Source organism: Pocillopora damicornis, chromosome 5 (genome assembly GCF_964200805.1).
Source record: "Pocillopora damicornis chromosome 5, jaPocDami1.2, whole genome shotgun sequence".
Classification (NCBI taxonomy): domain Eukaryota; kingdom Metazoa; phylum Cnidaria; class Anthozoa; order Scleractinia; family Pocilloporidae; genus Pocillopora; species Pocillopora damicornis.
The window spans coordinates 10,121,141-10,137,285 of record NC_142674.1 but is presented as its reverse complement, the minus strand read 5'-3'; the positions used below and the strand labels follow the sequence as shown (position 1 = coordinate 10,137,285).

The following is a 16,145-nucleotide window of genomic DNA, read 5'->3' as shown; positions in this document are numbered from 1 at the left end:
ATTTCAGAAGACTAATTTCACATTCTCTTCACAGATTTTGAAGTATTAGCCTCAATATTCACATTGTCGAAGTGCTTGAAATACATCTCACAATAGGGATCGGATATGGAGCAAAGTTTTGATGGTAAGTCAGTGGTGTCGCTTGTTGAAATACTAGTGAAAAGCGAATCTTCTTATCGTTTAAAATTTTCATCATCATTTCCTTTCATGCTCAGTCGTTTTAAATGATGTTATTCAGAGTGTTGAGTTTCTTGTGCGGCTGTTAATTGCTTGTCTTAAATTTCCCTGCAAGCCCTTAGCATCACAACAGTTAAGTCTTTCGTTGCAACTGATATCAACACTTGACGGAATAGAGCAAGTCTTCGGAGTTAAAGGCTGTATTATTTATTTACTTTTTTTTACTGTTTGCTTCTTAAGACATGCGAGAGGATGGCGATCTGTTCCTTGCTTCAAGTAAAACATACATTGGTTTAGTTGCAACTGACTTTGGCACAACCTTCAGTGGTTTTGCATTCGCTTTCAACTACAAAGAAGGCGAGAAATAAATCCATATGAACAAAGAATGGGGCGCAGATCAGGGCTGTCCTACACTCAAGACTCCAACTTGCCTTTTGCTTAATCCAGAGCTTCAATTCGTTTGGCTATGAAGCACAAGACAGATTTGCTGAGTTAGAAGAAGAAGAAGCTGGAGAATACTATTATTTTGAGAGGTTCAAGATGAGTCTTCACCACAACGAGGTAAGTTTATCAATCTTCGGCCCCGAGAGAAATTCCTGACCAGCGAGTAAATATCTCCAGAAGTTAATCGTCAACAGTAATAACAACAAAACATTTCATTCTTCATCTTAGTCATTGCTGTATCAAGTCATTTATTTATTTATTTGTACGGTCAATTGGTTTATAGCAGTTGTTCCTTACAAATTAATACCCATTGTTTTGGGACAGCATTTAAACTTGAACAGTACTCTGGAGGCCAGCAACGGGAGACACATGAAAGCTTTGGAAGTTTTTTCGCATTCAATAAATTACCTCCACAAAAGAGCTTTTGAAGTCATTAGAGAGAGGACTGGTGATGAACATTTCACGTCCCGTGACATTCAGTGGGTCTTGACAGTGCCGGCAATCTGGAAGCCAGCCGCGAAACAGTTTATGAGAGAAGCAGCTTACAAGGTAGGCAATCCTCAAAGTATCTTAAGAAGTTTTATTTTTTAACGAAAAAACATTGAAAACCCTCAGTACGAAATCAACAAAACGATAACAATTTGATTTGAAATCATTTTTTCAAAAACTTATTTTATTTCATCTAAAACTCAATTTTTCTCAAATCCAATTTGGATGAAAAATGTATACAAACTAGAGCCTCTATTTGGTGCTAAAATATGCATGGATATTTTCATGGACATTACCTGTTACTAGAGTAAAGCTCCAAGAAAATTGTTAGTCATGAGGAACAGATGATGTCTAAGGACAAATATCTACGCATTTTTCCCGTCAAATGTTTACTATCCTTACCGTTTAACGCAATGGATTTTCACTTTACATTGTTTTCAAAATGTTAGTACAATCGGATATAGATGTGCATCAAAAGCCGGTATCAAAGTCATCATGTTCTTCTTCTCAACTTGACATTGGTTTTCCACTTTCAGAGACTAGAGTAATTTTTGCATTTTTCACCTGAGGTGCTTTATCACCTTTGAGATGCGAAAAAAGAAGGCGCACATAGATATTTATACGTTGAATGTGTCTTCCACCAGGCAGGTGTAGGCTCTCCATCCAACCCAGAGCAGGTAGTTATTGCCTTGGAGCCGGAGGCTGCTTCTGTTTACTGCAGAGAACGAAAGATGAGGGATTTTGTTTCAGAGAGTGGGAGCAACGACGTGTCGGTTTCTGATACTATCGCCCACACTGACGTGAAGTACGTTGTGGTAGACATTGGAGGTAAATACTTAAAACAATCGTGAAGAATGTTTAAACGGAACAGGCTTAAAAGAAAATATCGCCTTTCTGAATATTTTTTCAAATAGAGATTGTCTCATGGATCAGTTTGATCAGATTTCTCTCTAGTTATGCTTAGGGTTGCCCTCATTACCCCTTTTTTATTACTTGTATTCATATTTCTAGGAGGAACCATGGATGTTACCGTACATCAAATACAAATGAATGGGTCGATCAGAGAGCTTCACAAAGCAACCGGAGGTCCTCACGGTGGAGACAAAGTTAATGAACAATTCAGGGCCCTTTTATAGTCAATTTTTAGTGCAACATTCATTGAGAATTATGCCCAGAATAATCCCGTTGATTGGCTTTGCCTCATGAATGATTTCGAAGTAAAGAAACGTGGAAAACGGACTTGTGAAGGAGGCACAACGAGAATTCGGTTGCCAGCAAGTTTTGTGAGTAAATTTTCCAGTAAAAAAGGCTGGGATATTAATTCAGTTATCGAACAACGTTACAGCTTGTCGGAAATCAAAGTTCAGCGTAATGAATTTCTCTGCCTTGACCCACAAATCATGAGACAACTGTTCGAGCCTGTCCTCGATGGAATTATGACTCAATGGAATTGTCTCAAGTTAAATTTGTCTTCCTCGTTGGTGGATTTGCTGATTCGCCACTGCTCCAGGAGAGAATCAAAAAAAATTTCCACAAAAGCCTTCAAATTATGGTACCACAAAATGCATCTCTTGCAGTTGTCCAAGGTGCTGTGATATTTGGCCAAAAACCACACGTATTTGAATCTAGAGTTATGACTTCGACTTACGGCATCCGTATACACAAATTGTTTCTTGACGGGCTGCATCCTGATTCAAAGAAGGAAATCATAAACGGAATTCCACGCTGTAAAGACGTCTTCTTCAAGTTTGTTAAAGTCAACAAAGTCGTCAAAGTTGGAGAAAGACGTAGATTCCCAGGCTTTGCTTCTCTGAGAGGGGCGGAAAAGCAAATCAAAATTGATTTCTATCAATCGGATCGCGACGATGCGGAGTTTGTTACAGATCCTGGCGTAGAAAAGACGCCTGGTCGAGGATTGGTACTCGAGACGCCCGAAGCTTGGAAAACTAACGACATCGAGATCAATTTGTATTTTGGCGGAACGGAAATGAAGGTCACAGTAGTAAACCTCACAAGTAAAACACAATCGACAGCCTGCCTAGACTTTTTGGCAATTACTCAGTAATTGATGGAAATATATGAATATTTCAAAGGATTCTGAGAATCAAGAAAACTTTTTTTTTTATTCATGTTTACTCAGTTTAGTTTTGGCTAGGAATTTCGTTGTTGACCGCTGTTAAGATACGTCTTTATCAAGTCCCCAAATTCTTAATTCATATTCTACTTTTAAGTCTTGCACAGTAAAAATTTGTTGGATACTGACACTCCTAGCGGATCTCTCTAATGCAGCACACATTTAATAACCTAATTGACTACCTATGTCATAACTGCTCTTAACTGCGCTAAAGTTTGAGACTCGATGGTCTCCCTTTCACTGACTATCTCACTTTTGTAGCTAATTTGAAAAGCTGACGTCTCGCCCCTGTCGAAGCAAAATGAAGCCCAAATAGCGGGCAATGTTCAATCAACAGCTCAAAACTCTTGACGGCGGTCAATTTACTCTGAAGAACTCCTTGTTGATAACGCGGTGTTTCACTTGGCCGTCAACTCAGTAAAAGAATCTCAAAAAAAACTAATTACTAAATCACTTGGATCCAATCAGTAATTCTCATCTGCTTTAATAATAATATCGAAGAAGATAAAATAATTGTTCATTCTTTCAAATATGGCTAGGGAACCGCTAATGGAGAGGCCACGTTACACAACGTACTCCATATTCTTATTTATCTACATTATATTTTGTAGAATCGCTTAAAACAATGTGAAGTTTGTAAACTTAGAGAAGAATAAGCAACAGTTTCATGACCTTTCATGGTGTGGTTCACGCGCTCAACTACCGGCAAACAATTTTAACTAAATATCAATTGCGCATCGGTTATACTATGTGGTGTCTTATTCAATAGAATCCAGATGCTACTATAAACAACTATGACCATTCAGAATTCATTGAAAATTAGATTAATTCTACAAGAAACAATATCTTGAGAATACTGTTATGGACCACAAAACTATTAGAAGAATATTTAAGTTGTGAATTGCAAGTTTTTCTCGGCATGGAACCAGAAGTTGAAATCATTTACATAAGTTCTCCGATAAAAATGTACTTCTTAGAAACACTAGAGCGTGCAACTTTCTTGCATGATGTGAAGTAAACAACATACGGGAAACTTTCGTTGCCCAATAAAATCCAAATCAATAAAAAGCGATGACGTTGTCTTTTTATTTTGGGCCCAAGTGCTTTTCCGAGAAATCGGGGAAACATACGTCAACTTGACCTTTCAGTGCAGTAGCCAATAAAAACGTTTTTTAATATGGAGATTAGGGTTTCTTTTTCTGAGAAACAGCACTATGCCGAAGGGAAATTCCCTTAGCGACCGGAATACTTTTTTTAGAAGGGAAATTTTGAGAGATTTTCATTTGGATGGCGAAAGGAGCGACAAAAATGTTTTACACGGTCAGTAACTTTGAAAGAAGAGTGAAGCGACACAAATGGCACTCAAAGGTAAAGATTTAGATTTGTCTGAAGAAATGTAATACATATTAAGTCTGATCTTTCTCCTTTCCGCTTGTATTTCGTGAAATGCCAAAATATCTGGTCTTAAATCAAGTAAATAGAGTGCCTCAATTTTTTGGCGTCGACCACCATAATACCGTTCTAGTTATGATCTCAACAGTAAAAAGAAACCGGCAGTAGTTGTGGCAAAAGTTGAGATAACGATGTTTTAGCCGGCCATATTTTGAGTCACCTATCTTAACGTTTAAGACTAACTAAATGGCCCAATTAACAATTATTCATAGAAGTGGAGGATAATAGTGGTGGATATTTACCGAGCAGAGAAGTGGCGAGGTAAATATCGACAAAAGAAGAAGGGAAAAAAAGGTTCGAAGAAAAGGAAACCATAAGAGTGATATGTATTTTGTTTATCTAACACAGCCCTCGAAGGCTCGCTTCTCTACTCTCCGAAACGTTCATATCTGGCAGTTGTTGCAATTGATTTTGGGACAACCTATAGTGGATTTGCATTTTCATTCATCAAAGATAAAGGAAAGGATGCCATCTTCATGAACATGGACTGGGCGAATGAACAAGGTGGCCAAACAAGCAAAACGCCAACATGCCTGCTACTCAAACCAGATCTGTCGTTTGACTCGTTTGGTTATGAAGCAATAGAGAAGTATTCCAGTCTTCAAAATGTAAGCGAAGAGAAGGAGTATCTATTTTTCAAACATTTCAAAATGGCACTTCACAGTAACGAGGTTAGTGATTTAACTTCGTGTCAAACTATTTCAATTGCATATTTACTTAACGTTAAAGGCGAAAATTTCCAGAACACCTAAGCTTCTGTGTTTGTGTCTCAGTAAAGTCTTTTAAACTGATAAAACTTACAAAACTTTGATATGGTTATTATCATAGATTTTTTTCCCAGAGCAACCACTTTTTAAGGACTTTAGACTTACAGTCAAAACCCAGCATCCAACGTTCTAAGGAAATCTTTCTACAAAGGTCACCTTTCTGTGAGAATATTGATTTCAACCTCAGTTCAACCTCGGTTCAACACCAACGTTGCATAGATAACTTCAAAGTGACATTTTCTGCTTCTTTTGTGGTACTATTCAAATATTGCCACGCGTTCGATAGTAAATAAGCAACTACATTGCAAAGCTGTTGAGTACGCTGCTGTTCATGTCACTCGTAAACATGAACTAGAATAAACTTTTTTTGGAACCAAACAGAGTTTGATCCTTAACGTCCGAAATAAGTCCACCGAAGCAGTTCCTGTGTACCAGGAAATCGTGACGAGTTTCTGTTTCCACCGTTGAGGGCGCCTAACGAGTTATTTTCCTCCGTTATTGTTGCATTCCCTGCAAAAGTCCAGTTATGGCGGAAAACAAATGATCATAAAACATCACTCAATCAATAACCTTGTTATTTATGGATCGATAGTTTTTTGTGATAATATATGATTTATTAGAATGACCGGCAAACATGTCGCACAGATTAATGCTATTTTAAAAAATACCTACACATGCTTTCCTTGAATACCTATACTACCTTTCAGACTTTGAATAGCAGGACTGTCATTAAGGCAGCAAATGGACGATTCGTCGAAGCCAACACAGTGTTTTCACGTTCCATTAACTTCCTTAAAGATGAAGCCATTAAAGTCATTCGTCAGAGAACTGGAGATGATTATTTCAGCGCAGATGACATCCAGTGGGTTCTGACTGTACCCGCCATATGGACTCCGAAAGCAAAGCAATTTATGAGGGAGGCGGCCTATGAGGTAATCTTCAATTATTGTACGCTCTCTTCTTTAAAGTGTGGGGTGTAAAGGTCGTTCAGACCAAATAAGCCTGCTATCTGCATCCCCATAATTACTCTAGAAAATTTCAATTTATTATGTTACTTCACGAAGTTGCATCATGATACTACTGATCCTACACAAATTCACTCAAATTAATTGTTTAACTTTAGCATAAAGGGGTCAGCTCCTAAAGAAACTGTATTGCTGCGTCGGTAGGGGAGTGTAACAAGGTGATTTGGTTTTAACAACTGAATTGAAAATGTACATTGGCCACGGTAAGGAGTTTCTAAGCTGAATTTTTTAATGTCAGCCCTTAGCCAGTCGATGAAACTAAATAATTCTGTATAACTTTAGGCCGGAGCAAACTGTGGACTAGACTACTAGACCTTTGGACTGTTGGACTATTTTTTCGGTCTGGTTTTTAGACCATTTTCTAATAAATTATAATAATATTAATAATAAATGTCTTTATAGCTCATTAGATAAAAATATATATCTAATGTTACAGGATAAAAAGATTAAAAGTTCAGCCCAAAGTTACAATAGAATAAAAGGAATAAAAAGATTAAACTGGATACAATATATCTGGCATAAAATATCATAAATGGTTGTATTTAAAAATTGATCTATTTACAAACGTGTTCTTACAACGTTCAGTGTTTATCTTAGGCTATTGGCAGCTTTTACGTTTAAGGTTGTAGGTTAAATTGTTCTTTTCTTGCGGAAAGCAAACCTTCAGAGGGTGGTTATCACGCTGTTGAACTATTTTTAGAAAAGCTTCATCTTGTTTTGTAATGATCTAATATTTAACTGCGTAGATATAAAGCGCAACTTACAGCAACTGTCTAAAAAGTGCTGAAGGACATTAATTTCCGCATCGGAGACACCATAAACAGGTAGTCCGTAGATTATGTTAGGGAGATCAATGCTATAGAAGAGATAATCAATTTCTGTCTGGCTGTAGCGGTCTTTTCTTCGTACTCTCAGCGCGTGTAGACATTTGTTGGCCTTGCACAGTTTAGCTTTTATGTGTGCAAAAAAATCTACAGTCATTCTGGAAGGTCAGACCTAATAACTAAAGAGTGGCATGTTGTGGTATATTCTCTACGTCAAGTTCTTTACGCTTGTGAGGGTTACAGCTCATGGAATTACAGTTCGCACAAGTCAGAAATTTCTCCACTAAACCACTTGACGTGTCACTAGGCCTGTTTTCCCCGTACAATAAGTTTTTAACTACACGAATATCATCCGACGCCGAAGAGGTTTTGAACAGCTTCTTGTCGGAAGTGGTTAAGACACTGCATCCTTTTCCATGTATATATATATCTTTCTTCTCTTGCTTAAAAGGCTGGTGTGGGGAAACCAGGAAATGCCGATCAATTAATGATTGCTTTAGAACCAGAAGCGGCAGCAATTTTCTGCAAGGAGAAAAATATGAATGACTTTCTAGAAGAATCTGGCAGCAGATCTTTAGATGGAGTGCTATCCCAAATCAACACACACTACGTTGTCGTTGATATTGGAGGTGAGTTATGTATTGATCTACTCCTTATCAACTAGAATACCACATAGAGGAGGTTGAGCAGAGATTTTTTAAAGTCACAATTACAACCACCTATGACTTCATCGATAGGAAGAGCAGCGAAACAAACTACTGGTCTAAATATAAGTCCTCACGAGCGGTGAAACCGAGAACTATGTTAGAGAGAATGAAAAATTAAAACCGCTAAAGGATGAAGGGTGACCAATCAGATCTTCATAGACCATGTAATTACTTCTCTTTGTATACATCAGCCAGGCAACAAATGCTTAGGGTTATTTAACACTCGAAACAAATTTTGATTCGTAGGTTAGTTGAGGGTGTCTTAGATATTTCACATTAAGTAAAGCTTGCTGATTCTTTTGAAATTATGGGCTATTATTCGACTAATTGAAAAGTTTTTTATCATTTTTCACGCAAACAAAAATTTCTTCATCCTTTTAAGGACTTCAAAATTGAAAATTATCAACACCTTTTTCTTCATAATGTATAATAGGTGACCGCTGAAAATAAACGAATAGATCGCGTGTACCATGGTCAATGAATAGCAAAGTGGAAAGAATAAGAAAACTTTGAAATTATAAAGAATAAAACCAAACTAAAATTACCGAATGGTGGTGATAGAAATAGTCGTAGTTTTTGTTGTTATGGTCTTGAGAATAGAAGTGTGAAGAAAAGAGAGGGAGGTATATATTTATTTAGGCTGGCAAATTGATTCGTGCTTTGTCATTTTTTAGGAGGAACACTTGATGTAACAGTGCATGAGATTCATGATGGTAGAATTAAAGAGATCCACAAAGTCACTGGGGGTCCTCATGGTGGAATGTACGTAAACCAGCAGTTCGAAAGTCTATTGGACGAGTTGTTTGGTACCACGACGCTTCAAAGCTATAGAGAGCAATTTCCATCTGATTGGCTCTGCTTGATGAGTGAGTTTGAAGCGAAAAAACGAGGAAAACGTATACTTGACAGCAGCTTGATGACGAATATACGATTACCAAGAAGCTTTGTATCGCAAATCAAACAAAACAAAGGGATGGGAATCGACCGTTATGGAGAGAGAGAAGTCAAGATAAAAAGTGACGATTATCTTTCCTTAGGTTCTGGAATGATGAGGAAATTATTCACCCCCGTCGTGGACAATATCAAGGAACATTTGAATAACTTGTTGGGAAAGCCACAGCTCTCAAAAGTACAAACAATGCTCCTTGTTGGTGGCTTTGCTGAGTCGGTTTTCCTCCAAAACGAAATAAAGAAGACGTTTTCCGGAAGGTGTAGAATCCTCGTCCCCCACCACGCCAGCATGGCAGTCGCCCAGGGCGCCGTAATCTTTGGCAAGAAGCCCACCACAATAACTGAAAGGGTAATGAGTACTACATATGGCATTCGTTGCACAAGAAAATTTAAATCGGGTGAGCATCCGGAAGAAAAGAAATCAGTCATAGACGGCATTGTGCTGTGCAAAGATTTATTTAGCTGCCTAGTTAAAGAAAATGACGTTGTAGAACTTGGACAGCGAATCAAAAAAATATATCACCCTTCGACGTCCAGCTCAACAAGGGCCACCGTTGGCTTCCACGTGACGACTAATCCAAATACTCAGTTTACCTCAGATCCTGGGGTAACTGAGATTGGGAAAATTAGCATCCAGACTCCTGACACCTGGAAAGGCAAAGACAGAGATATTGAAGTTAGCTTGTTCTTCGGTGGAACAGAAATAACCGCCACAGCTTGGGACGAATCAAGTGGGAATCACGCAGAGACAACTCTGGACTTTTTTACTCAATCGTAGACTGCTTATATCGAAGAACTAAAGCGTCTCTTTCAGAACCACAAGAAGTTCGTGTAAAGCTGGATAGTTGTATTTAATAAATTGATAGCTTTCTAAAGTAGAAACCTAGATTATTCTTCGAGAATATTGTCACAGTAAGAAAAATTTTTATTTTACAACCCAAGAACTTTTTTTCTACACACTATGTCATTTATACGGAACAATAGGAGTCAAGCATAGGCTAAAGTTAAATTCTCCGAACAACATCCATTTTTTCGTAATTACCACTTCGTATTACTATATCTGGGAAATTCATGAAAGGCTTTGGAACAAGGTATGGGGGTTTGCAACAATTTTTAAAAGAGTGACATGTGGTTCCTTCCACGAAAAAATTTCAAGTATTAAGTACAAAAAGGCAAGAATCACCAATCGTCGAAGAAATTATTTCGCTGCACATAGATAACAGAGTGTATGAGCGTGTGATTATACCTAAGTTTATTCACCGCGTGAAGTAGTCGCAAAAAGACTGGGGAACAAACTAGTATTGTTTTTCATGGTTTTTTTTCCTTTTTAGACTGCTATAGCTTTGCTATTCTAGATAAGAGAGGAAAGAACTAGTACTATAATCAGCACCACTGTGAACAAATCATCGGATTCTAGCTATGTTATTACTCGAAATAAATGGTCAGAGCTCAACGAAACACCTTTGAGATTACTTTGCTTTGTGGCTGGAGTTCTAACAAATTTAAGAGTCACATGTTTAGAGTATTTATGCGTGGTAACTAGAAAGTGGCATATTGATGACCCAGGAGAATGCCAAGTCATTGAATGCCATGGAACTTTCTAGAGTATTCTACTAGGTCACGTAATCACAATGTACTATTAGCAAAATAACAAGCTACCGAAATGTTCTAGAATACTCTGTAAATGCATAAAGGACTCAGTCGTGTACTTCTAGTTGCTGTTGTTGTCGGGAGTGACCGACTGTTTGGAAAGCTATATTGTGAGAGAGCGATTGTGGAAGACTGTTAATTTGAAGGAACTTTGGAGAAAATTTTGAGTTCGTGTCAGTGGGCTTAAGTGATTTTCTTAAATCTTAATCTTAAGTATCAGCCCTAGAAGGATGTGACACTCAGATGATGCAAACCGTGGCGAATGCTAAGCGTCCCATTTACTGGCGAAAATCATTTATTTTAAGTAAGATCTATAGTGTAGTATAGCTTTGATCTTGTTTAACGTGTGTGGAAACAATTATTGGAGTCAAAAGAATAGTCGCTTGTCAGTCAAACTCTTCACAACTATTTAAGTAGAGGCAGCTTGGCTGCCTGGGCGCTGGATTTTTCATCCAGTCACCCAGGTCCTGGTTCTGCTCGATCAAAATATAATTGTTTTTATTATTTATGATACTGACTTTTCATTAGGACTCCACGGCCCCGAACGATCAGAGTGCGCAATCTTATAATACCAAAAATAATTGCAGGTTTTGCCTGCCTCCTGCTTTAATGTGTTGCCTCATTTGAACCACGCCCTGATGGAATTTCTGCTGGGGTTTAAATTTAAAATTAAAAAGAAATAGAAAGAAAGAAAGAATTGTGGCTGATTTTTTTCAAGTATAATTCATTTCTTGTAAGGAATAACTTAAAATAAATCCTCCATTTGGAAGTTTAGCACATTATAGCAACAGTACTTCTCCTTTCCTGATAACTTTTCCGTCACAGTCTAACAAAGTAGGCCACAGATAGCACATGATTTTGCGTGTCTCTGAGTACATTTTTCGACGAGACGGGCTCCTTTCTTCGGAGGGACTAAACGCTTGACTCACTCCATGGACCTTTGTGTCATAATCAGTGGTCTTGTAGTCAATCTTAAGGGGAGGAACCTGTGTAACAGCACACCATGCAAACTGAGTGCAATATTTGATATAGTCATTCAGTCTATACAATAGATCCGAGTCGTATTCAAGAAGAAGAGATCCTCTTTGCAATTGGTGACGAGTCCATTTTTCAGAAATAGATCTTTTCACATCCTGAAAATTAACGCAACGAAAAAACGTAATTACATTTTGACGGGGAGTTTTAAGGGGTTTAAGAAGGGGCTTTCCGGAAAAATAATGACGAAGAAAATACTTTTTCACTTCGCGAAAAAAAAATTAAAATCCTAAAACCATACTCAAACGTTTAGTAATGGTAAAGCAAATCAACCCAGGATTTCCAATTTTTCATTTTCTACTCTCCACGGTATTTTTTAAGACCATAAACAATCATTTATCAGTTCTCAACTGGTTCTGAATATACTGTGAATTTGATTTGGTTTTATCAGTCTTGACAAATAAATGGAGAAGTGCAAAGAAGAGGAGCAAAATAAATTGTGCTTCAACATTACCAACTTCTACAGCTTCAGTAGAAGAGGAACAAGATACTATCGAGCCCAAAGACCCATTTAGGAACAAATGCAGATCATTGAATCTACCTGAACAAGTGAATTTAAATCGTGTTTCTTCGCCTTTTCTTTGACGAGAATCATCAACTCGCTGACCACATCTTGAGTAGCATGTACATCTCCATTTGGATTATTACACAGCGTATTCCAGAGCTAGCCAGTGAAATATGGAGATCGTAAATCATAATTGTGACTGAACTGATAACATTCTACTGTGTTACCACAATATATGTAAGTGTCCCTCCACCAATACAATTTCTAGAGAAGAGCAAAAAAAATTGTCCTTCAGTAGTTCTAAAAGCTTCGAGCGCGAGATTGGCGAAGAGGAATTCCATCCACTTAATGGAGATATACACTTTAAATTCCTTCAAAACCAAGCGCCTTTTTTATTCAAATAACCAGAATTATTGAAACAATTGAGAGAGAGACACAAGAATCGCGAAGGGTGTGCGCCACGAACAGACCACAGTGACCCTCACCAGCTTCACTCCGAAGTTCTTACAAATTTGTTCCTGTGCCTCAGAACAGACTATGTAGACAGACCCGTCTGCACTCTGGACCTCGGTTAAAAAACCTTCTTCCACTAAAAAGGCCCTTTGTGAAATTTCTTTATCAGTCTACCACTACATTAGATCAATGATTGACTAATCGTACTTTGCTTTGGAACGATGTGGAATCTGACCCTAGCGCGGGAGCCTCAGCAGCTAAGGTTTCCATTACACTGGACGTGAATTTGATAAAGGAGTCTTTCACCTTTAGAACAACGTCATAAGCTACCTAGATCCGGAAAAGAGGACATGTTTAGCTCTCTTGTTTAGACAAGATTCCCTTCTTTATTTCATATGGAAGAAGCTAGAAGTTTGTCGTTCAATTTACGTTTTACTAAGTTTGGTGAGCAATTCTAAGGTCGCCATATAGAGTTTCTAAAGCCGACTTTCGCCAATTTACACCATGGATTTAGTTGATTAAACCAAATTAGAAACTTACATCCTTTCTTCCAAGGTCAGCTTCTTTGATCCTTCTCCCTAAACGATTGAATTTTCACTCTTTAAATTAGATCGACACATAACTCAACCAGTCAATACGACACAAGTAAAGGACAGTACCTCAAATATGAAGCACGCCGATCTACAGCACTTTAAATACTCCCGTGTGGTGTTGTTACTCCCCCTCCGACGTCCAGATTTACTTGTCATGATGTCTATCGCATCAACACGAGTGCCATCCTTAAATTCGATGACGTAATCGCTCTCTAGCTGAGACTGTCTGTTGGTACTCAATGTGTTTTCAGTTCTTCTCTGATCAGACCTTACTCTCCTTTCCGAGACAGCAGCATGCCTATCGATGATGAACAATATTTTGAATGGCTAAATAAACCCCTCCAACTTCGACAACAATAAAATGCAAAACAAAATAAATGACGATTTGGTTGTCTAGGTTTTGTTAATAGTTATTTGCTTTGAGGTTTCTTGGAACACCAACTTAGAACTTTAAGTTAAACTTGATTAACCGTGTACTATGCTTCAGTTTCGTTTCAGAGATCACAATTTCCGCCATTTACCAGTGGACCTTGTTACATGGTTTTGTCAACAGTAGCGTGACCACCGTTTAGGAAAATTGAGTAATTGAATAGGATTCTTTGTTCAATTGATATAATAACAAAAATATTCAAGATAACATAAACAGCTATTACCAATACCTTTCCTTAAATCTGTCAAGCTCTCGGCGATATCCTTCAGAGACTTGTCTCGCTTTCATTATTTGTTGCTCATAGTTAAACCTTTGATAAAAAATAACGTGAAACAGAGTAAAACGTAATGTTTTAACAATTTAGATCTATCCAGTTATTGCAAAACGCTGAACTAAGTTAACCTCTGTAGCAAAACATTTGTTGCCCACCTTATCTGTGCTGTACTTCTGTATTTCTTAACCAACAAGGGAACAGTCGTGAAGAAGTGCAGCACGCAGGCCTAACAAACAACTTAGGAATCCAACGGCTGTTAGCGGCTTTAAATACAAACCTCATCTCCCTAAACTCCTCCTTTTGTTTTTGATACAATAAAGTCTAAAATCCAACTAACACACAACTGAGAAAAACATGATTACCTTTTCATAACTAAAAGTAAACACTAACCTCTGAGAGTCTCTAGAATATCTGTGACTGACACTGCTTCTCTCCTGTAGAAGGCGCTCATATTCTTTCAATTTTTTCCTCAAATCCAGGTTTTCTTGTGCGCTGCGGAAAATGAATTGTAAAGGATTGCATCAGACTAAAAATGTATGTTGAAAAGACTTTTCTGAAAATAAATCTAATTTCCGTTCTGTTTACCGTCATAAGCATTCTTAAAAGGAAAAAATGACCTGAGTTATATCAGGAAACGTAGAGTATTTTGAAGCTCCGCGATTACTTTTGTATATGTACATGTATCAGTCAAAGGCATAACTTAGTATGAGAGTATTCTTGTTTCACACCATCACATTCTTTAGTAAGAAAGTCACATAAATGTTGGTGAACATACTGGTCTTTCTTCTTGTATTCATTACTCTCTGAAAGGAATCAACGGTAAATGAATGAAACTACAGTAGTATTATAGGCATCAGTTCTTCACAGCTTTCCTTAATTTTCAAATGATCAAAATTTCAAGAAACATTGATGAGCACTCGAGATAATGCTGATGAAAAAATGCATTACCTTTGATTGAGGTTCTTATTCAACTCCTCGTTGTTTTTCTGCAGCGTTTCCGTGTTAGCCTGAAGTTGCTGCTCAAATTTCTTCCGTGCCTCTGAGATCCTTTTAAATTAATGGCAAATAGCAGGATTAACCACATTCTACTTGCAGTAACGAACTGTAGTTGTTACATGCAGGACCATTCGTTGAACGGATTTCTAAAACTTATGATTTAAAAAGAATCTTTGGTAGGAAATTTAATTTAGTTCATAGTGAAGTTGATTATTGAAAAAAGAGTGTGATTTAAATTCATCAGTGTATTTATAAAGCGTATACCTTTCTTTGTATTCTGTTCTAAGCTGTTTTTCTTTGGACTCCAGTTGGTCTTTTAACCATCTCTCACTAATGGTTGCCTGGCTAGGTGACTCTACCCTGAAAAATAAAAGTAGGAATTTTCACAAATTACTCTCTGCACCCTCTCCACCCTCCCTACCCTGGCAGTTTGCGAGGATATTCTAGTCACAGCCTCAGTTGCGAGAACCTGATTTCAAACCCTCGAGCAATTGCCCCACAAGCCCTGTGCTGTTATTCCTTTTATACACATTAGAGGGGCAAATCCACCCACTTGAATCCCAACAAATGACAAGAGATCGTGGAATTTCGTTTATTTGCATATGGCGATTACTCCTGGCAAGATCGAAGTTGTTCAGCCGAAAATGTACGTTGTATCACGGCTTTATCAAGTTATAAGTAAAAAAATTGCTTCCAAATCAGACACTAGATCGGCTAAAGGGAACTGAGTACAGATTCGATATACAGAGTGTATTTATTCTACTGTTTACCTTGACCGCGTCGCTTGGGCTTCCTTCTTCAGTCTGTCGTTATCGCTTCGGAGTCGAATGAGCTCCTCAGGAAGCTTTCTCAAATTCTTAATGAATTCTTGGTTGGTAGCGAGTGATTCCACTCCATTCGTGAACTCTAGTGATTCTTTCCGAGTTCTACGCCATGCGTTTTTCGGTCCTCTGCTCGGTCCGTCCATATTATCATTCCACGGGTACAAACTTAACGAGATATTCCTAGAAAAAATCGCTTCCGCTCTTTCTCTTTCTCTTTCGCGGAAAACCGGAAGTTGTCACGCTTATAAATTTGGTCGCACTTTATTCTCACAATCGCAAGATGACGTAATCTCAAAGTTTTCATTCAAGTTTGCTTTGCAGAAAAGTCGGGTTCCGTGAGTATGAAAATGGAATTTGTAGATAAAAGCTATTGAGAGAGAAAAAACTGGCAAATGTAAACAACCAAACTACGTTC

The 16,145-nt window shown here is 37.9% G+C and overlaps 2 protein-coding genes and 1 pseudogene across 4 annotated transcripts; 2 read left to right on the top strand and 1 right to left on the bottom strand.

Moving 5' to 3' along the window:
* The first annotated feature begins 90 nt into the window (after positions 1 to 90).
* On the top strand, positions 91 to 4,313 carry LOC149045130 (heat shock 70 kDa protein 12A-like; annotated as a pseudogene). Its single transcript, XR_016186659.1, has 5 exons — positions 91 to 124; positions 418 to 738; positions 946 to 1,170; positions 1,755 to 1,938; positions 2,122 to 4,313. The product of XR_016186659.1 is annotated as a heat shock 70 kDa protein 12A-like (transcript).
* Positions 4,314 to 4,402: 89 nt separating this feature from the next.
* On the top strand, positions 4,403 to 10,428 carry LOC149045129 (heat shock 70 kDa protein 12A-like). 2 transcript variants are annotated; one of them, XM_089206605.1, is made up of 5 exons: positions 4,403 to 4,612; positions 5,045 to 5,367; positions 6,171 to 6,395; positions 7,764 to 7,941; positions 8,694 to 10,428. In XM_089206605.1, the coding sequence occupies exons 1-5, from the start codon at positions 4,600 to 4,602 to the stop codon at positions 9,746 to 9,748; spliced, it is 1,794 nt and encodes a 597-aa protein (XP_089062731.1). In that variant the 5' UTR covers positions 4,403 to 4,599; the 3' UTR covers positions 9,749 to 10,428. The 2 variants fall into 2 exon arrangements, with proteins under 2 accessions (XP_089062731.1, XP_089062732.1); XM_089206606.1 differs by lacking the exon at positions 6,171 to 6,395.
* Positions 10,429 to 11,317: 889 nt separating this feature from the next.
* Positions 11,318 to 16,110, bottom strand: LOC149045128 (uncharacterized). The gene is made up of 9 exons (XM_089206613.1): positions 15,677 to 16,110; positions 15,171 to 15,266; positions 14,859 to 14,957; positions 14,301 to 14,402; positions 13,866 to 13,946; positions 13,273 to 13,504; positions 12,821 to 12,943; positions 12,197 to 12,319; positions 11,318 to 11,753 (listed from the first exon to the last, which is right to left on the bottom strand). Exons 1-9 carry the CDS (start codon positions 15,871 to 15,873, stop codon positions 11,400 to 11,402), a joined length of 1,407 nt encoding a protein of 468 aa, XP_089062739.1. The 5' UTR covers positions 15,874 to 16,110; the 3' UTR covers positions 11,318 to 11,399.
* Between the last annotated feature and the right edge of the window lie 35 nt (positions 16,111 to 16,145).